This window comes from Amblyraja radiata, chromosome 17 (genome assembly GCF_010909765.2).
Source record: "Amblyraja radiata isolate CabotCenter1 chromosome 17, sAmbRad1.1.pri, whole genome shotgun sequence".
Classification (NCBI taxonomy): domain Eukaryota; kingdom Metazoa; phylum Chordata; class Chondrichthyes; order Rajiformes; family Rajidae; genus Amblyraja; species Amblyraja radiata.
The window spans coordinates 48,308,165-48,330,683 of NC_045972.1; the positions used below are offsets into that span (position 1 = coordinate 48,308,165).

A 22,519-nucleotide genomic window follows, 5' to 3' on the forward strand; every position below is an offset into this window, starting at 1 on the left:
CCCCCCTGTGTAAAAACAGCGCGGGGACAAAAACTATCGCAGAGTAAATCACTTACCTGCAGGTCGCGGTTTCAACTTACCGCTGCGGGGGACGCTCCACCCCGCCTGTCGTTTCGCAAGCGTGAAAGCGATATGGCACGCATGCGTCGTGGCGGGGTTCTTCACGTAGTCACTCACGTGACTCCGAAGTAAAATAGTTGAGGTCCAAGCACCAATTTCTGAAGTAAATCCTGCTATTCCCAACTTGCCAACCACCAGTTTATTTCCACTCTACGAAAATTCAGAATATTACCCCCAGTTCCGTTTGCTCTAACTGGCTGGTGGTTGCTTCCTTTCTTAATTAGTAGGGTGACTTTACTACCTTCCAATCCACAGGGACATTAGAATTTGTAGAATGTTGGAAGAAGAAATCCTCATTTGACTACTCTTGCTTCATTTCACTTAGAATTGCATTATAGATCGCTACAATATTGATTTAGTCAGTTGACAGATCTAACAATTTCGTACAAATCTATATAATTTTTAATTAAGTTTGTCGAAAAGAAAATTCTGGCTGCTTAGCATCCACATCATTAACATATCTGGAACAACACAATTAATTTCTCATACTTACTACAGGGTGTAGCCATAGAGTATTACCAAGAGCAAGGACAATTTTAGCTTCAAGTGATTTATTGCTGATTTTTTGCTTAATAAATCTGGATACCTGTTTAAATCAAACAAAAATCTATGTGAAAACTAATCTCTGCCCCTGTAGACTTCAAATGTGCAATAAACTGTTTACTTATAAGAGACGTAACTCAAATATTCAGTGTTAATCCTTGAACAAGTTAATTCCTTAATTTCATATTTTCCAAAAATAACTGCATGGTTTTCTGTATTCGGAAAAAAGGGTGGGGGAGGGGGAGTTGTTAAATTTAAATTGATTATAAACAATGGATAACAGTGCTAAAAGTCAAAATGTGCTGGAAGATATAATATATTTTTGCATTGATATCATGTATTCCAAGTAATTTAACTATCAGGTTCAGATGAGTTTACTGCCACACACAATGGGGTGCAATCATGTTCCTTGTTCTCATGAAGTACATAGTTACATAATGATAGGTGCAACATGGATATCATGAGAAATGCAAAACAGCTTGATGTTGGAAATGGGAAGTTTCATCCTTTCAATCTCTGCTACCTTCAGAGTGAAATGCCTTTTGGTGACAGATCAGTAGAAAAATCACAATTTGCAAATGTATTCTGCAAATGTATTACAATTCTTATTGTAAATGATTCTTCAGTTCATAAACAATGATTGTGTCATAAATCCAGTATCACTATTAACATTATGAAAAAATATTATTTTTTGCCTTTTCAAATGTGGTAATGTTCCCTTACAGCTTGTTTGAAGCAGCAAAACAAGACAATCAATGTAGAAACATAGAAATTAGGTGCAGGAGTAGGCCATTCAGCCCTTCGAGCCTGCACCGCCATTCAATATGATCATGGCTGATCATCCAACTCAGTATCCCGTACCTGCCTTCTCTCCATACCCTCTGATCCCCTTAGCCACAAGGGCCACATCTAACTCCCTCTTAAATATAGCCAATGAACTGGCCTCGACTACCCTCTGTGGCAGAGAGTTCCAGAGATTCACCACTCTCTGTGTGAAAAAAGTTCTTCTCATCTCGGTTTTAAAGGATTTCCCCCTTATCCTTAAGCTGTGACCCCTTGTCCTGGACTTCCCCAACATCGGGAGCAATCTTCCTGCATCTAGCCTGTCCAACCCCGTAAGAATTGTATAAGTTTCTATAAGATCCCCTCTCAATCTCCTAAATTCTAGAGAGTATAAACCAAGTCTATCCAGTCTTTCTTCATAAGATAGTCCTGACATCACAGGAATCAGTCTGGTGAACCTTCTCTGCACTCCCTCTATGGCAATAATGTCCTTCCTCAGATTTGGAGACCAAAACTGTACGCAATACTCCAGGTGTGGTCTCACCAAGACCCTGTACAACTGCAGTAGAACGTCCCTGCTCCTATACTCAAATCCTTTTGCTATGAAAGCTAACATACCATTCGCTTTCTTCACTGCCTGCTGCACCTGCATGCCTACTTTCAATGACTGGTGTACCATGACACCCAGGTCTCGCTGCATCTCCTCTTTTCCTAGTCGGCCACCATTTAAATAGTCTGCTTTCCTGTTTTTGCCACCAAAATGGATAACCTCACATTTATCCACATTATACTGCATCTGCCAAACATTTGCCCACTCACCCAGCCTATCCAAGTCACCTTGCAGTCTCCTAGCATCCTCCTCACAGCTAACACTGCCCCCCAGCTTAGTGTCATCCGCAAACTTGGAGATATTGCCTTCAATTCCCTCATCCAGATCATTAATATATATTGTAAATAGCTGGGGTCCCAGCACTGAGCCTTGCGGTACCCCACTAGTCACTGCCTGCCATTGTGAAAAGGACCCGCTTACTCCTACTCTTTGCTTCCTGTTTGCCAGCCAGTTCTCTATCCACATCAATACTGAACCCCCAATGCCGTGTGCTTTAAGTTTGTATACTAATCTCTTATGTGGGACCTTGTCGAAAGCCTTCTGGAAGTCCAGATACACCACATCCACTGGTTCTCCCCTATCCACGCTACTAGTTACATCCTCGAAAAATTCTATAAGATTCGTCAGACATGATTTACCTTTTGTAAATCCATGCTGACTTTGTCCAATGATTTCACCACTTTCCAAATGTGCTGCTATCCCATCTTTAATAACTGACTCTAGCAGTTTCCCCACTACCGATGTTAGACTAACTGGTCTGTAATTCCCCGTTTTCTCTCTCCCTCCCTTCTTAAAAAGTGGGGTTACGTTTGCTACCCGGCAATCCTCAGGAACTACTCCAGAATCTAAAGAGTTTTGAAAGATTATTACTAATGCATCCACTATTTCTGGAGCTACTTCCTTAAGTACTCTGGGATGCAGCCTATCTGGCCCTGGGGATTTATCGGCCTTTAATCCATTCAATTTACCCAACACCACTTCCCGGCTAACCTTGATTTCACTCAATTCCTCCAACTCCTTTGACCCGCGGTCCCCTGCTATTTCCGGCAGATTATTTATGTCTTCCTTAGTGAAGACGGAACCAAAGTAGTTATTCAATTGGTCCGCCATATCCTTGTTCCCCATGATCAACTCACCTATTTCTGACTGCAAGGGACCTACATTTGTTTTAACTAATCTCTTTCTGTACAGGTAATGTACAGGTAATGACTCCTACAGATCTGCCTTTTCCCATTGCTCAGCAAATAAAATGTATTTTTAGAGATTTTAGTGGGATGAATGACCAAGTTCAGAGAGACCTGTCTGAAGAAGGGTCTCGACCTGAAACGTCACCCATTCCGTCTCTCCAGAAATGCAACATCACCCGCTGAGTTACTCCAACATTTTGTGTCTACCTGTCGTTATTAAACCATGTTGCACCATTCCATTGTACGAAACATCAAGAGGTACATTCACATTCCGAGCAGGATTTCATGATTACTCAGTTTGAACATCTAGTGAAAACAAGGTGTCTAAACATCTAGTGAAATTTGAGGACTTAATATGCAGTTCCCCAAACTTAAAACCATTTACTTTACCTGTGGATTCCAATCCTTTTCATGGTCAATAGGTTTCACCTTAGAGACGATAAATTCAACAATCTGTGCGGGTAGAAGCTGGAACTTAGCCGGGAGTTCAAGCAGCTGTTTTTGCATCACACGTCCAGTTTGACCACTGTCGATATATTTCACTTCTGCATTACTGAGAACTGTACTTTGATCTTGGGGTGGTAATGCCATTAATTGCACCCTTATAACACAATACATAAATCAATAGAAAGTAAATGTTCAGAAAACTTCAATCAGATTTTGGTTGATGCGCGCACCGCTGCCCGCTCCCTTCCTCCACTTCCCGCTCCCTTTCTCCTCTCCTCCCCTCCTCCTTTCCCCCCTCCTCCTCCACCCCTCTCCTCTCCCCCCCTCCCTTTCCCCTCGGGCTCCCCCACCCCACCCGGCCTCTCTTTCATCACCCCCCCAGGGCCTCTTTCCCCCCCCCCTCCCTCCCGCCCTCCTCCTCTCACCCAAATAGATCCTAGAAGTGCAACACATCCCTGAAATATCGTTCTTGAAAAATCCCACCTTACCTGCAATACATTTTTTCTTGAAGTGCATACAGAGCAAATAGTTTCAATTGCTCTACCGGTTTCTGGTGATTCTCGTCCATGTAGTATTCAGCCATATCTTTTAGAAGTGTCAGATAATCATCTTCCAATGAGACTGGAGGATTTTCCCATTTATTTCGGTGATGGATTATTCGGCCATAATAAATAGAAGCATTACTGACCCAAGTCGGAATTATCTAGAGAAGATTCAATTCTAATATGAGTATATTATTTTATTACCATATACTCTATCTATATATTACTAAAACATCCATCCATCCATACATATTCATGTGATCCTGGAACTACGCCAAAATGACACACGATGTCCCGTGGTGGTCACTGTGTCAAGTTTCATTTAGATTGATGTTATATTTCACAAGTTATTCATAATTTTTAACATTAGAAATTCAAGTTTAAAACAAATTAAGCAGCTAAAGTCCTTGCTGGCCCAAGTTGCAATCGAGGAACATTCAGTCCTTCCAGCAAGTATCAAGAATGTTCCTGGCAGCATGGAGGGAGATTCAATGTTTTAAAGTCACAATACACTGTAATTTGAATAAGGTGAAATGAGCAGCCCCTGCGCAGTGGTGGAATATTGCATTGGGGGAACGGGTGAGTGGTGGAATATTGTGTTGGGGGAATGGGTTGCATTGGGGAAACAGGTGAGTGGTGGAATATTGCGTTGGGGAACGGGTTGCGTTGGGGGACCAGGCCTCCCGTGGGGGCTATGGTTGATTGGTGGAATATTGCATTGGGGTACCAGGCCTCCCGTGTGAAGGGATCCAACGGGTCCCAGTTGGTCTAGTATAATTATAAACTCATCCTTATTACAATGTCCATCAAATATTACAGCATAGCAACAAACAGATCTTTTGCATTAATGATGACCTCCAAAGAGAAGCCAGTAATGTGAGATTTATTTACAACTATTAGGTGCCAATATAATCTATGAGAACATTTACCTGTTAACAAATAACAATTGCTTCTCGGGGACCAAAAGGATGGAAGACAAAAATTGCAGTAAAAAGGGGAGTTTTGGCAGCTCAGCACACTCAAAAATGGTATAGTCTACAAAGTACTTTTCAGTTGCAGACATTATTGTAATTTAAGAAAATATGTTAGCAAATTTGCCAGAAAACAATTATGGGATAAAACCAAAATCATAAACTTTAAAAATTCAAAACTCTGTTGATACATGGAAATGTCATCTTCACATTAAAAAAAACCGAATTAATTCAACATCAGAGTTAGGTTGCATGCATGTAAATTATAAAATATTAGCTTTCAACGGGATTAACTGAAGCTACTGTGCAAGTTAGTTATCACCCGTAACATTACGCTGGAGAAACGCAGCGGGTGAGGCAGCATCTATTGAGTGACTGCCATTAGTAAACACAATTGTGGAAATAATCTTCATATTGCTAATTTCTAAAAGAGAAAGCTGAATGAGGGAATGCAACAAAAACTTGAAATCCTGTCCGCAAACTAAGGCACAAAAATAAATCGTTAGCAAGCTTACCTCAACGTATCCTCGAGACGGCAAACACTTTTTATCTGAAAGGCGCCGTGGTTTGTCCATATTTGGGTGAATTTTATGACGACTTGCACAAGTTTTAATATCTCTGAAATGGACACATTAGAGTAAAACTTTCACAGAATCTTGTCCATCTGATACGGATTATAAAATATGAAAGTATCAAAGAACTAACAACCTCAGCGATGTATATCGTTTACACAGCTCAAGCATGTATGCCGCGAAATTATTTAAAGAAAATTAAAGGTCTTTGCAGTTACTTTAATACAAACACTTTGAATTGCTTATTGTAAATCTCCCAAATTTAGAGTTAATTTCCTTTGTGATACCAAAATCAAGTGTTTCCAGTAGGTGTAGTTTACGGAGGCTAAAAGTGCAACTACACAAGTATCAACATGTACTTTAAGAATACCATGCTGTTATGGAGAATGCACTCACAAAAAGTCTTCAAGCTTTTTATGACCCCATTTATTTTAAATCAAGGCACGTTCATTCATTTTCCATCCTGTATGAAAATATAGCACTTTTAACAATGGACCATGGTACCGAACATTGGAAAATGTACTAAACATCAAAAAAATCATTTATTTTTGTTCCTATACACTCTTGATTTTAAAAATAATTGCATGTACAACACTAGCTAATCTATTTGATGAACTTAAAATTGAATCATTTTCAAGGTCATATAATTGTCATTTGCACATACAACACACATCATCATTAATGCTGGGGTGGGAGACTGCAACCTTCACGTGGTCCGCCCTCTTTCAACGAATGCAATCAACCTGGCGTGCACAATCAAATAAGATCAAATAGAACAAGTTGTCCTACAACTTTAGGCTGTGCATGCCATACGCAAGAAGAGCATTAATGCTTTGACCTGTTGTAGACGTCTCAATTCAAATACGAGTGGATTACACCTATGCGTAACTTGAAATTTGATATTCCACTGTCAGGTATCAAACCCAAGTTAATTATATGAAACATCCCTGATCAAGTGAACAGTTTCTCTAATGGATGTTATAAATAAATCAAAATATATTTGGTGTTTCATGTGACCCAGAGCTAAAGCATCTAATGTTAACCAATCATGAATTCATCTTTTCCAGAATATAATGGACATCTTGTGGTATTTCTCTCCAGCAAATGATGGTAAAGCCTCATCATTGTAGTTACCGAGATATTTCTCTCAACTTGCCTTAAATTGACAAAGCAAATCATTGTTAAATAAATTTCTTACCTGCAGATTCCATACGCTTTAAGGTATTTACATAGAGATTTGTCATAGCAATTGTCATCTTTGTCATTCAAGTTAGAAATAAACTTATACAATTCAGTAGGGATTTTGGCTTCTGTTCTTTCTAGGTACTGAAGAAAGGAGACTATTTGAGGCGCATTTTTGTCACTCATTATAATAATTGACTGAGTTCGAAGAGTTGATTCCTAGTATTAAAAAGAATATTTTTATATCATAATAGGAAGTCTAATTTGTTAAAGGTTCTAAACATATCTTTAGCTGCAAGGCAACACCAAACAAACAAAATGCACAAGACAAAATTTGAAATTTGAAATTAAATTTATCGAATTCACATCAATCCCTCAAATTTCTTCCTCAAAATAATAAAACCACAATTAGCTACCAAAATAACCATGATTGCATCCATTTTAACCTCCTGTGAACCTTTCAAGCTAATTTCAGTAAATTCCTCATTTCGCTGAGGACAAAGATCCAACTGCAGCTGCTGGTTTACAAAAAAAAGACACAATGCTGGAGTAACTCAGCAGGTCAGGAAGCATCTCTGGACAACATGGCCGAAAGAGTTAGTTATTAATTGATTGTTGTCATATTTAAGCTTTCCTGTTGTAAAAAGCCAATTGTAATGCATGATGGGATTTGGACAACTCCCATCGTGACAAGGGTTTTTTTTTAACTTAAGTTGAATAGTTCACAGCTCTCTTACAAGGTTTTTTTTAATGTAAGTTGAAGAGGTTAATCAGATAAGAAGGGGCCAGAGGATGCCATTGGGATGACTGCCTTTCGGCAGAGTGAAAAACAACTCCATATATGGAGGTGGCTGATGGTTTTTGTACATTACATCATGCAATTGGTTTTATATCTGTACGTATATAAACTCGGGTTTTCTGGTATTTCTTTGTGTGTGCTGCTGGAGATTCAGACGTAAAACTGTTGCCTCTGGGTCTCTAGGTCAACATCCGTCAGACGTTAAATTAAAGCTTTGTATGGTCTTAAGAATTTGTACCTTGTCTATCTTCTTAAGTGAACTTTTACATGGATAGGTGACGTTTCGGGTTGGAACTCTTCTTCAGACCGACTGGTGGGGGGAGGGGAAGAAAGCTGGAAGAGAAGTGGAGGGAGGCCAAATCTGGCAAATAACAGGTGGATACAGGTGAGGGTGGGTTTGATTGGCAGATGGTTGAACAAAGGCAAGAGATAAAAAGATAAAATGTGTGAGAAGAGGAGATAAGGATAAAAGTGGTACACATTATGAAGCCGGGGATTGAATTTTGGTGGAAGGGGATGGGGGAGGGAAAGGGGAGATATGGGTTAGCATCCAGGAGGGACACGAGGAAGAAAGGAGGCAAAAATGGAAGGGATGTTTGGAGGTTAGTTATACAAAATTGGATACCGTATTTCCCGGCAATGAAGACACTATTTTTTACCCTAAAATAAGGCCCAAAAATTTACCTGTGTCTTGGAGGCCGAAGTTTGGATTGTTAGCCAAGAAAGACAGACTTAGCTATCCCTCAGCACAGCGGTTGTAAAAGGACAGCTATGCTGGGGGGGGGGGGGGGGGGAAGAGTTCCTTTCACAGCAAGTGGGGAGTCTGGCCCGGATCAGCATGGCTGGGCCGCCAGGAGTAAATTTGTGGGGAGGGCAGGAGCGTTGAGAAGGAGGATGTCGGGGATCATTCCAGCAACTCATTCAGTAGCTCGGGTGGCTGCGAGTGGCCGCCGGGACTGGACAGCAGAACTACAGCTAGTCCCGGGCCTCGCAGGCGAATTGGGAACTGCAGCCAGTCCCGGTGCTCGCAGGCGACCTGGGAATTACAGCCAGTCCCGGGGACACAAGGGATCTGGGAACTGCAGCCAGTCCCAGGGCACGCAGGCAATCTGGAAACTGCAGAAAACTAATTGAAAAACATGTGAAAACTAAGTATTATTAGTATGTAATATTACTAATTTATGTATTATTAGTATGTATTATTACAAATTACTAATTTAGTTAGTATGTATTATTACCTCCATTTATTAACTATGGCGATAGATGTGGCCCGCCATCAGCTCACAAACATGGGTCCTGGCCCCTATGCAAAAAAGGTTGCTGACTCGTGGACTAAATCAAACCCTTGATCCTGTCCCGCCAGCCTTTTTTCAAAATTTAGCAACTCAAAATGGGGGTGCGTCTTCATTGCCGGGAAATACGGTAATTCAATGTTCATACCGTTAAGTTGTAAGCTATCCATATGTTGTTGAATATGAATAAGTGTTGTTCCTCCAGTTTGCATGTGGCCTTACTTTGGCAATGGAGGAGGTCCAGGACAGAAAGGTCAGTATGAGATTGGAAGAGGAGTTAAAATGGTTAGCAATCTGGAGATCCAATTAAAACGGCCATTTGACACAAATGTGCAAGCCAGCAAAATACCAAAGTACGATTAACATGAATTGAATAGGAAATAACGTGGAATTTAATAATTCTAGTAATACAGCACACTAAAACGTTGGGACTGAATATTGTAAATACATGTGGTAACGTGTAGCTCTTTACAACGTCAACACATATTCTAGAGCTAGCAACGACAATTATAACAGTAGCAGTAGTGAACAAATTATCTTGTCCTGTAAAATTACAAATGTAATTGCATTTTCCTTAAAATTAACAATACCTCTATAATCAGGTTCTTAAAATTGTCAACCATGCAACACAGGCGAGTTCCAAATATTTCCTGAGATGAAGGAAAACTATAATGGATTACATTGGTGGCATCTGTAATTCCCAGCGCTTGGAGGCACTCATCTGTTGTGACTGTTAAGAAAATAAGTGTTTAAAACAATATTCAAGATTTATGAATGTACTGGAAAATGTATGGGGTATTATTATGAAAATATTTTCTTTTGAATACAACAAATATGACCTGCAAAATGTTTGGACAATTAATATTGTGGCAAAACAACAATGACAAACCAAACATATCTCACATTCCTGGAACTAGGACTCAGAAACATTCTATGCAACTGGATCCTCAATTTCATGACAAAAGATAGGTGACAAACATCCTCTGCAATAATTTCAACATTGTTGCCCTTCGATGACACCATTGAAGTAGTTGAAAAATGACAAGATGAAATACAGGAAAGGGATAGGGAGCTTATTAGCACAATGTCAGGACATCAACTGCCCCCTCAATGTCAGCAAAATGAGGAGCTACTCATCCACCTCAGGAAGTGTGGTGGACTATATGCCTCAATCTACATCAATGGTGCTTAAGCTTCAAGTTCTTAAGCGTATATATCACCAACATTTATTCCTTGTAAAACCACATTGACAGTACTTCAAAGAAAACATACCAACTGCATTAAGATACACAAAATGCTGGAGTAAATCAACGGGACAGGCAGCATCTCTGGAGAGAAGGAATGGGTGATGTTTCGGGTCGAGACCCTTCTTCAGACTGATAAATCTGAAGGGTCTTGACCCGAAATGTCACCCATTCCTTCTCTCCAGAGATGATGCCTGTCCCGCTGAGTTACTCCAGCACTTTGTGTCTACCTTCGATTTAAACCAGCATGTGCAGTTCTTTCCTGTACCAACTGCATTACTTGTTCAGGAGGCTAAAGGGCCTGTCCCACTTACGTTGTCCTTGGCACGCAAATTACGCGACCTCGTGGTCGCGTTGAGGCACACAGGCATCGTAGGGCAGCGCGGGGCCGGTCCCACTGAGAAGCGCGGAGGGGCATGTAGTTGTGCGCGACATCGCACGGGGCTCCGAACTTTTTGTAGCGAACAAAATCTTCGCTCGCCAATGGCCAAATCTTCGCAGAACTGCCGGCCAAAGTGGGACAGGCCCAAGACCCTGGCGCGACGCAACGTCTCACCTCCAACAGCAGCAGAAGCAGGCAAACTTCCGGTTGGCGCCACGATGTGAGTGGAATCGCGCCATTACAGCTCCGAAAAAAACTGGATTTAAAACGGGGGTAAAAGGGTCAAACAAACGCACTTACCACAGGAGATCGATTGTGAACGGCTCCGGCAGCGTTTAAAAGGTGCGTGACGTCATCAGGCGCGCGATTTAAGAAGAAATTATGACCCAGCGCTCCCCCACCCCCACCGCTGGAAAAAAAGCTACGAGAAAAGAAACTGGCCTCAGCTCGGGTGCAACTGCTGCTTCTCAAGAAGATATCTCACAGAGGAAAGCTGAAATGGAGGAACTTAAGACTACCATTCTAGGTGAGATAAAGAAGCAGAGGAAGGAGTATATGGAGGAGATAAAGAAGCAGAGGAAGGAGTATATGGAGGAGATAAAAAGTTTAAAAGCGGATATGCTGGTGTCTCACGAGAAAAATAAAGAAGATAAAGAAGACTTAATAAAACAAGTTATAACGACGGTAAAAAGTATGATGGATGAGTGGAAGGAAAAGGCTAATGCCGAGTTACAAACTCAAATTGAGGATGTAAAGGAAATAGCTGCTGGGATGGAAAGAAAGCTGGATGACAAGATAGATCCTACTATAATTTCGCTAGACCAACAAGGCGAAGCAATTAAAGAGCTAACTAAAATTGCTGAAGTGAATACTAAGGAGACCGAAAAACTCCGTGCCGAGAACAAACGCCTCTTAGAATTATTACATAAAACAAACGAGAAATGTATTGATCTGGAGGGACGCCAACGCCGTAAAAATTTGCGTATAGTTGGTCTGAGCGAAGGTCGTGAGGGGAGTCAAGATCCTCGAAAATTTGTTGCTAAACTTTTAATGGATATTTTGAATTTGGATCATGAACCCCTGTTGAGCCGTGCACATAGGGCTCTAAGACGGGCCCCTGGGATAGGTTCATCGCCCAGACAAATGATTGTAAAAGTGGCCTTTGACCATGTCTTCGAAGACATGATGAAGATTATAATAAAAAAGAGAAACCTGAAATACGAGGGAGACAACATCAGTATTTTTAGAGACTTCCCAGCAGAAGTGGCCAAGAAAAGAGCACTATTTAAAGAAACAAAAGGTATCCTGAGGAATGTACAGAATACTAAGAATCTGAGATATGGCTTGATGTACCCAGCAATACTGAGAGTAACTTATGATGACAAGGAATATCGTTTCGTTAAGCATACTGAAGCATTGAAATTTGCCCGAGGCATACAGCAGAAGCCAGAAGATGAAGAGAGAGAAGATGCGGAGGAAGAACCCGAGGGAGAAGGAGAGGACTGAACTTTTATCATCGACCTGTGGTTATGAAATACTCACTTAGAAGGAAGTGGAATAATGGGCATTTAGTAGTAGTTCTGTATTAATTATTAGAAAATATTTAATTATTCCATGATAATAGTATTACATATTATAGTATTAAATACAATTGATATTAGTAATTAGCAAATAGTAATATGAATAATATAAATAATTACTAAGTACTAAGTATATAAAGTTAGTACCCCACCCCAATATATATAGCATTTGAGATAGGAGCTGGTATAATCAACATCTTTTTTTTATTAAAAAAACGGAAGTCTTTAGATTAATGGCCACGTTAGTGTGGCTTTCACTTTCACATACTACACACTATACAAGTGTAGTTTCTTTTTTTTCTGAGCACCCTATTAACACCCTTTACTTTTTTTTTATTATTGATATTTCTTATTGTTTTTGTTTTTTATTGATATTATATTATATATTATTTGAATGTAGATGTGAAGGATATTGTGTATTTAGTTTAAGAAGACATAGATGTGGATTAAGGTGGAAAGAAATTCTCATTGGATTGATGTCCGGGTGCAACGGGGAGCTGGGTGAGTCAAGAAGGCTACTCCAAAATAAGCCGCCCTAATAGTAAAATGCATGATATAAAGGTGAAGACTGGGGGTGATGGAGTAACCTTCTGCAGTTGGAATGTAAAAGGAATTAATGAACCAATTAAAAGGGGAAAGGTGTTAGCTCAGTTGAACAGATTGAAGACAGATGTCATTTTCCTTCAAGAGACTCATCTTAAAAAAGATGCTCAACATAGATTAACAGCTAAATGGATTTCTAAGGTGTATCATTCTACATTTATTCATAAATCTAGAGGAGTTGCAATAATTATTCGCAAAGGTATACCTTTCATACAAAGTTCTATTATAGAGGATAAAGAAGGCAGATATGTAATAATTACAGGGGAATTATATTCAAAAAAGGTAATTTTAATGAATATATATGCCCCTAATTTTGATAATCCATTATTTTTTAAGAAAATATTTAATAATATTCCTATATCCACTCAACACAATTTAATAATTGGAGGTGATTTAAATTGTACTTTAGATAATTATCTAGATAGATCATCCGCAAAAAGGAAAGCTGCCTCGAAATCAAGTAAATTCATAAATGCTTTTATCAATACATCTAATATTAAAGACATCTGGAGGTTAGATAATCCATCCGGACGAGAATATTCTTTTTTCTCGCCCGTACATGGAACCTATTCGAGGATAGATTATTTTTTAATAGATTCTAAATTACTTCCTTTTACGTATGATGCAAAATATCATAATATTATCATCTCGGATCATGCGCCATTAACATTTAAGATAAAATTAAAAGATATATCTAATAAAACTACTACCTGGAGATTTAACCCTCAGATATTAAAGGACAATGACTGTTGTAAATATGTGATGGATCAGATTAAATTATTTTTTGAAACTAATGATAATCCTGAAACTTCTCCATCACTATTTTGGGACACATTTAAGGCATTCATGCGTGGCGCAATAATATCCGCACAAGCACATCTCAATAAAGAAAATCGAAAAATAGAACAAAATTTAGAAAATGAGATAAAACGTCTAGATAATGAAAATATAAAACAGCCTTCCAAAGAGTTAAGTAATAAAATTGCATCAGTAAAATATAGATTAAATAAAATATATTCTAATCAAGTGATTAAACTTTTTCAACAAACTAAGCAAGTGTATTTTGAATTTGGAGATAAGCCACAAAAATTACTAGCACGACAGCTTAGAAAATTAGAAGATGAGAAGATGATACACGGAATTAGATCTGAGTATGGAAATATATTAATTACTCCAAAAGATATTAATGATAGATTTTTACAATATTATAAAAATCTTTATTCGTCAAAACTAACAGGACAAACAGATAGTATGGAAATATTTTTACAAGAATGTCAAATCAATAGCTTAGATCAGGAAGGTAGAGAATTGTTAAATGCTGAAATAACAGTAAAAGATATTATAGAATCAATTAGTTCGCTAAAGAACGGAAAAGCAGCGGGCCCAGATGGCCTGAGTGCAGAATTTTATAAAAAATTTCAAGATCTGATTTCCCCAAGATTACAAATAATGTATAGATATGCATATGACCAAGGAAAATTACCAGAATCTTTAAATGAATCCACAATTACACTCATCCCTAAAGTAGATAAGGATTTGGAAGATCCTGGATCATATAGAGCGATTGCCCTTTTAAATACAGACCAAAAAATATTAACTAAGGTCTTATCTAGGAGATTAAGTTTAGTGATCTCTAAATTAATACATTATGATCAAACAGGTTTTATCCCAAAACGTTACTCATCCCATAATCTCAGACGTTTGTTTAATATTATATATTCAAAAAGAATACGAGATACGGAACTAGCGGTTATATCACTAGATGCAGAAAAAGCGTTTGATCAGGTGGAATGGATGTATTTATTTAATATAATGGAAAAGTTTCAATTGGGGGATAGATTTTGTAAATGGGTAAGAATTTTATACTCGAATCCTATGGCAAGAATTTTGACTAACCAAATTTTATCAGCCAAATTCAAACTCTCTAGGGGATGCAGACAGGGATGTCCGTTATCACCCTTATTGTTCGCATTGGTGATAGAACCATTGGCGGAAAAAATTAGATCTGAACCTGAAATATATGGCTATAATACTGATACAACAATTAATAAAATTTCTTTATATGCAGATGATGTTTTGATTTATATTACAAAACCGGAAATTAGTATTCCCAACCTGCTAAACATTATAACTAAGTTTGGTGCATTTTCTGGGTATAGGATTAATTGGGATAAAAGCGAGATTATGCCAATAACAGGAATAAATCTTAATACATTACAACAATACCCATTAAAAGTAGTTACAGACAAACTTAAATATTTAGGGATTAACGTAACTAAAACTCATAACTCATTAATAAAATCCAACTATCCTCAACTATTAGATAAACTTAGAAAAAATATTTTATATTGGAAAACACTGCCTATATCCATGATTGGTAGAATAAGTGCCATAAAGATGGTATTTCTACCGCAGTTGTTATATTTGTTTCAGGCTATTCCTTTTTTTCTTCCGAAAACTTTTTTTAAAAAAATTGATAATATTGTCAATAGCTTTATTTGGGATTATAAAAATCACAGAATAAATAAAAAACATCTATGCAAAGCTAAGATAAATGGAGGATTAGCACTTCCAAACTTTTTATATTATTTTTGGGCTGTTCAGATTAAGAATATGAATTTCTGGTGGGTAAATATGGATCATGAACCGACATGGTTAAATATAGAAAAGGAGGACTGTCTACCTTTCAATGTAGGTTCGATAATTTTTGCACCAACGGAAGTACAAAAAAAATATTATAAAGACAACCTAATAATATATAATAATAGACGTATTTGGAAACAAATAGTTAAGACTCTACACTTGGATAATCTCTCATTTAGATTACCAATTATGAATAATCCATCGTTTAAACCTGCTATATTAGATGGGGGGTTTAAACAATGGGATGATTTAGGAATTACAAGGATAGAACACCTGTATAGAAAAGGAAAATTTCTTTTATTCCAGGAGTTACAAGATATTTATGGATTGTCTCCACAACATTTATTTAGGTATTTACAAATTAGAGACTATATTAAATCCAATACACAAGATTATAAAAATAAAGAAGCAGGATTGTTAGATGAACTGTTTAATTTATATCCAAATACAGAAAAATTAATAGCTTATATATAACATCATTTTGGATAAGGAGAATCCAATAACGGAAGTATATCGTCAAGCATGGGAAAATGAAATGGGATTGGCTATAACAAAAGAAAACTGGGAAGAAAGTCTACAACGAATACACCGGTGTTCATTAAACGCCAGACATATACTGATACAATTTAAAGTATTATATAGGTTACATTATTCGAAAACTAAATTAAATAGTATTTTTCCGAATCTCTCCGCTATTTGTGATAAGTGCAAGAAAGCAGAGGCAAATTTAATACATAGTTTCGTTACATGTCCTAAATTGAATTATTACTGGACAGAAATCTTTAAAGTTATTTCTGAAGTTATCAAAGTTAAATTGGACCCTAACCCAAAGCTAATAATATTTGGAATTCCGGATTTACATCTATCACTTACAGTAAATCAAAGAAATTTCTTTGATTACTGTTTAATAATTGGAAAAAAAATCATATTGAAATTTTGGAAGGGAACATTATCCCCCACAACCAAAATGTGGGCAACAGAGATGATGGAGACGTTACATCTGGAAAGAATTAGATTTGTCCTATTGGACAAGTATAATTCTTTTGAACAGATATGGTCTCCATATATACAGTATTTAGAGAAGTAGCTGTTCTTGGCAACACAGCTCGACGTGCACCCTGCGGGATTTGGTGAGAATAATTCATTTTTATATTGGAATTACATATATGTCTTTATTGATACTATCACTTGTAGTAGTGTTATTAATAATACATATTGTGGTTACTAAAAATTTTTTTTTTTTTTTTTTTTTTTTTTTCGTTTCTCTTTTCTTTCTTATATATAATCAAATTATTATTTAATCACTCTCTTAATGATTTATAACTGTTCTATTCTTTCTCTATCATTATTTCTAAAAAAATAGTAGATAAGTATTACTAGTGTTTTACTTAATGCAAATTGAATTAATTTGATATAAAGTTGTTTGAAGCATTGTAATTGATTACCTTTAATAAAAAAATATATTAAAAAAAAGAAGCAGGCAAACGATCGCCGAGCTCGGCCTGGGGTTCACGGCCGTTGCAGATCCGGATCCGCCCCCACTCCTACTCCCAGAGCGGGGCCAAGAAAATTGAAGATGGACACAAAATGCAGGAGTAACTCAGCGGGACCGGCAGCATCTCTGGAGAGAAGCAATGGGTGACGTTTCGGGTCAAGACCCTTCTTTTCAGACTGAAGAAGAGTCTCGACACGAAACGTCACCCATTCCGTCTCTCCAGAGATGCTGCCGGTCCCACTGAGTTACTCTAGCTTTGTGTCCATCTTCAAATGACGTCATGCGATCCAGACGGCTGTGCGTACACATGAAATCGCGCGCGACCTTCGCGGGACCGTCGCGGCTCAACGCGACCACGAGGTCGCATAATTTGCGTGCCAAGGACACGTAAGTGGGACAGGCCCTTAAGGATATTTATCATGTCTCCAGTGACTCTAACACATACACAGCATCAAAAGCATTTTATCATAACCTATCATCTTTGCAAGACATGAAATTGCAGAAATGTGAATGCAGCCCAGCCCAATACACAAACCGCCTCCCTGTCGCATTCCCCTTTCCCCCTTCACTTTGCACTTCCTGAAGAAGGCAGACAACATTATCAAGGACCACTCACACCACAATCATTTTCTTCTCTCCTCTCCCATTGGGCAGAAAATTACAATGGTTTGAAATCATGTACCAGATTCAAGAACAGCTTCATCCCCACAGTTATCACTCTTGAATGGACTGCTCATATGCCAAGGATAAATTCCTAATCTTCCAATTTATTTCATTGCAGCCATTGCACTTAATAAAATCTGCACTTGCTGTGCCAGACACTATATTCTGCATGCTGTTTACTTTCACTTTTGCATCACCTGATGCTCTCAAAGTTTGAGTTGCTTCGGTAGTATGCAAAGGTGTTTCCACTTTATCTCTGTGCACACGAAAATAACAACAAACCAAACCATTTCCATGTTGTGACTGTGTACAATACACTTCCATGGTATCAAGTATCGAACAAAAAAAGTAATGATCATTTAAATGTAAAGGTTAACTGGATGGAATATTGCAACAACGTAATAATTCAACATTTTATTTGTTTTCGTAAATGGATTATCTTTTTAAACTTGCAGGACATAGCAATGACCAATCTGGGCCATCCATTCTTTTTAAAAAAATATTTTTAATAAAAAACATTGTTTTTCTTTCAACTTGTAAAAACGATTTTCATTAATGAACATACTTAAATTGTCATACTTAAATTGAATATATTCTCTGCACATTTTGAAAACATTAAAATACATACCTAATATTACATGTGTGCCAGGGCTGAATTTATTATTCCACTGTTCCATTATTTGGCTCAAGCTTCTTCCTTCATGGGCTTTGATGCAGAAATTTGAATTGCTGTCCAAAGCCTAGAATTTATGACCAAAAGGAATTCAAGTAAACACTATTTTTAAGTCCAGGGATATCTGAGTTATGGAGTGGCCCAGAAATTCACTCAGGTGTAAATATTTCCGATACAGTAATTCAGTATTTAACCTGCACAAATTTCAAACACCTACAAATGAAATCATTTATTTTGTATCAAATGTATTTCAGCAAGATACATGTCTCAAGATTCATTAAAATGGTATGATTTTATTGAAAAATGCAAAAATCCACATTTTGCAGTCAGTCAAAGATGATCAAAAAAGACCAAAATAGAATGCAATTGAATGGAAAAGAAATAAACTTGAATTGTAATGAACATGTTACAGTAAAAGACCATTTGATCCAAATAGTTTATGCTCATTCCATCTGGTTCCTCCTTATATGGGATAGATGATGGTTAAACAAATGCATGAAAAAGATAAAGTGACGAGGTGCAAATCAGCCTTATTGCAGAGAGAAAATAGACACAAAATGGTTGAGTAATTCAGCAGGACAGGCAGCATCTCTGGAGAGAATGGGTGACCTTTCGGGTCAAGAATCTGTTTTAGTTCTCAAGATCTAGAACCTCAAGTTCAGAAAAATTATAAATAAATTTCAGCTAGGCATTAAGTGGGTGGTATCATAGGTAACAAAGTTGGTTATCAAAAATTACAATAGGATCTTGGGAAGCTGGGCAAGGTGGCTGAGGAATGGTTAATGAAGTTCAATGCAGGTAAGTGTGAGGTGTTGCAACTTGGGGTGTCAAACCATGGCACAATCTTCACAGTGAACACCAAGGCCTCCCCCACCATCCCCTGCTCTCTTCATTGACGCCAAACATTAAGATTGATGGGTTGGTAAAAGAGCACTTTGCCATTCGAAAGAAAGTAAGTTAATCACTGTATACTGCAGTAGAGTATTAACAGTCAAGAGAAAGAGTGAAATAGAAGAAATGGAACAAAGAGCACTGGTTGACATAAAGTGAGTTTGTGAATTGGGATGAGGCTAGAATTGGGACACCTGGTTGGTGTTGGTGCGGGAACATAGCTGACAGAATTTACAGCTGTATTGAAAATTCCTCTACTGCTGAGCACAGGGAAAGCAGAAAAGAAAGTTCTGAAAAATAAACCCAGCTAACCTGAGCATCGTGTCTTGGGGAACAGGGACAATGTGTTAAATTGTAAAGGCATAGAAATGGTCATTGGAATGCACTGCAGGGCTTGTGGAGTTAGCAGATATGAGAGTGGGGTTTAAGAGACATTGAGATAGGCACATAAATAAACAGGGAACAGAAGAAGTGTTCAAAAGGGAACTGCAGATGCTGGAATATCGAAGGTACACAAAATTGCTGGGGGAACTCAGCGGGTGCAGCAGCATCTATGGAGCGAAGGAAATAGGCGACGTTTCGGGCCGAAACCCTTCTTCAGGGAACAGAAGAATATTGATCATGTGCAGGTAGATGGGATTAGTTTCATTTGTCATCATGTTCGGCGCAGCCACCATATTGTGACAATGGGCGTGCTCCTGTGCTGTATTGTTTCAAGTTCTATGTTCATGAAGGACTTTTTTGGATGCAACAAAAGAATGTGTGCAATTTTGAATTATTAAACAACTATCAGTCCGTGCCAGGCGAAGATGCACATTCTTTTTGACGTGGCAATTGCATATAAATTGATTGTTTTATTCTTGTGAACGTCTCAAAATGTATTGTAACCATGATTACTTACTTTACACAGATGATCCACTTCCTCAGCACAATTAGCAAGAATTACAGTCTTCTGTACAACCTCAGAGGTGAAGTCCAATATGGTCAATAACTGCGATGTTTTCTCATGGTCTAGACAAAGCTGCACTATCTAATGTAGAAACATCATCAAGAAACATTTATTGCAAATAAAATCCCCAAATATATTATTTTCAATTGCTACAGAAAACCTTACAAATAAAAACATCTTTTGATGAAATTCATGAACTGCAAGCAGTACTGGGCACATCCACTTCCACAACACTCCTAATTCTCAAGAGGGGGAAGGGAAAGAAAAAGAGCAAAAGAGAGTTTAGTTTAGTTTATTATTGTCACTTGTACCAAGGTACAGTGAAATGCTTTTGTTTGCATTCTATACGGTCGAAGAAGATTGTAAGGTTACAATCAAACCGTCCACAGTGCACAGATTAGTGAAAGATAACATTTAGTGAAAGACAAAGTCCAATTAAAGATAGTTCAAAACATCTCCCATGAGAGAGAGAAAAAGAGGGAGATGGAGAGAGGGAATACGTTCCGGAACATATTCATGAACTGATCTTCCACCTTATCAAGAGTGTTTTATTGTCATGTGTCCCAGATAGAACAATGAAATTCTTACTTGCTGCAGCACAACAGGATATGTAATCATAATAAATAATATAACAAAAACTCATAGAAAAAAACCCAAGAACAGTGCAATAATAATAATATATTGTCAATCACAGCTTATGAGGTTGTAGTATTTAATAGCCTGATGGCTATGGGGAAGAAGCTGTTCCTGGACATTACAGGTCTCAGGCTCCTGTACCTTCTTCCCGATGGCAGTGGTGAGATGAGTGTGTGGCTAGGATGGTGTGGGTCTTTGATGATGTGAGGCAGCGACTATAATTTGTTGCAGTCTTTTCCGCTCCTGGACGTTCAAGTTGCCGAACCAGGCCACGATGCAACCAGTCAGTATACTCTCTGCTGTGCACCTGTTGACGTTCAAGAGAATCGTCTTTGACATACCGAATCTCCGTAATATTCTCAGGAAGTACAGGCGCTGATGTGCTTTCTTTATGATTGTATCAGTGTTCTGGGTCCAGGAAAGATCGTCGGAAATATGCACGCCCAGGAATTTGAAGTTTTTGACTCTCTCCACCATTGTCCCATTGATGTAAACAGGATTGTGGGTCCTCAACCTTCCTCTTCCAAAGTCCACAATCAGTTCTTTGGTTTTGCTGATATTGCGAGCCAGGTTATTGTGCTGGCACCATATGGTCAGTCGGTCGATCTCACTTCTATACTCTGACTCATCACCATCTGTAATTCGTCCCACAACGGTGGTGTCGTCAGCGAACTTAAAAATGGAGTTTGCACTATGTCCGGGTTACACAACCATGAGTATAGAGTGAGTAGAGCAGGGGGCTGAGCACGCAGCCTTCAGGTGCTCCGTTACTGATTATCATTGAGGAAGAAGTGTTTGTGCCAATTCGAGCAGACTGTGGTCTGTGGATGAGGAAGTCGAGGATCCAATTGCAGAGGGATGCGCAGAGACTCAGTTCCATGAGCTTCGTAACCAGCTTTTTATTCGTATCAAAAAATTATTTATTTAATTTCAACACGATACAAAAACCAAAACCGTGGTGACATACCCACCACCATGTTACAAAATCATCAAACTATGTTACAAATATTCGAATAACTATTATACAACCACGGTAAAGGGGCAAGCATCTGGCTCAGGCAAAGCCCTGTTACATCTGGCACCGTGACTAGCGGATGGCCAGCTTGGCCAGGCGTAGGAGCAACCCAACCAGGACATCTTCAGCCCTGCCTACTCCTATCACCAGTCTTTCGGTCACTGACAGCAGAGCTACTCCTCGCCTTGCGGACCCTAGGTGGAGTGGCGGTGCTCCTTGCCCTCCGGACCCTGGATACAAGGGACGCTCTACTGTCCCTCTACCCTCAACAGGAACGATGCTGCACTTGGTCTTGTCGTCCTTCTCCAGGTCGTCCAAGAAGGACCTGAGCTGACGCTGGTCGTTCCCCTTCACCCCCTTGCCCCTCCCCCTCCTTCTGGTGAGCTCTTGTAGGTTTGGACACCGGAGGGAGGCCATTCTGGGCCAATGCCGTGCTCCCTTGGTGGCCTGGATAAACTCGTGGATTTCCTCCACTGGAATGAGTGGAGTGGCGACGGGAGGAGCGAGAACATCCACTAACTCATTGTCCAAGGAGTCCCCTTCCACCTGCTCACTACAGATGGAGTCACCATCCCCATCCCAGACACAGCCTCAGTGCTCGATACTCTTGCCCCACTCTGTGCAGCGGTTGCCTCTTCCCCACACGCTGGTCTCTCCTCCACCTCAGTCCCAACCCTAGGGCCAGTGGCAGAGGGGC

General features: G+C 38.9%; 1 protein-coding gene across 1 annotated transcript in view; it reads right to left on the reverse strand.

The window, feature by feature from the left end:
• The window catches only part of tdrd12 (tudor domain containing 12), a 96,603-nt gene that overhangs the window by 35,814 nt on the left and 38,270 nt on the right, over window positions 1–22,519 (reverse strand). Inside the window, exons 16-23 of the mRNA XM_033036483.1 lie at window positions 20,124–20,252; window positions 18,287–18,398; window positions 9,639–9,778; window positions 6,974–7,176; window positions 5,719–5,821; window positions 4,179–4,393; window positions 3,634–3,844; window positions 614–706 (exon numbers count right to left, since the gene is read on the reverse strand). Coding sequence (XP_032892374.1) covers window positions 614–706; window positions 3,634–3,844; window positions 4,179–4,393; window positions 5,719–5,821; window positions 6,974–7,176; window positions 9,639–9,778; window positions 18,287–18,398; window positions 20,124–20,252 — 1,206 coding nt within the window. The remainder of the gene's footprint in view (window positions 1–613; window positions 707–3,633; window positions 3,845–4,178; window positions 4,394–5,718; window positions 5,822–6,973; window positions 7,177–9,638; window positions 9,779–18,286; window positions 18,399–20,123; window positions 20,253–22,519) is intronic.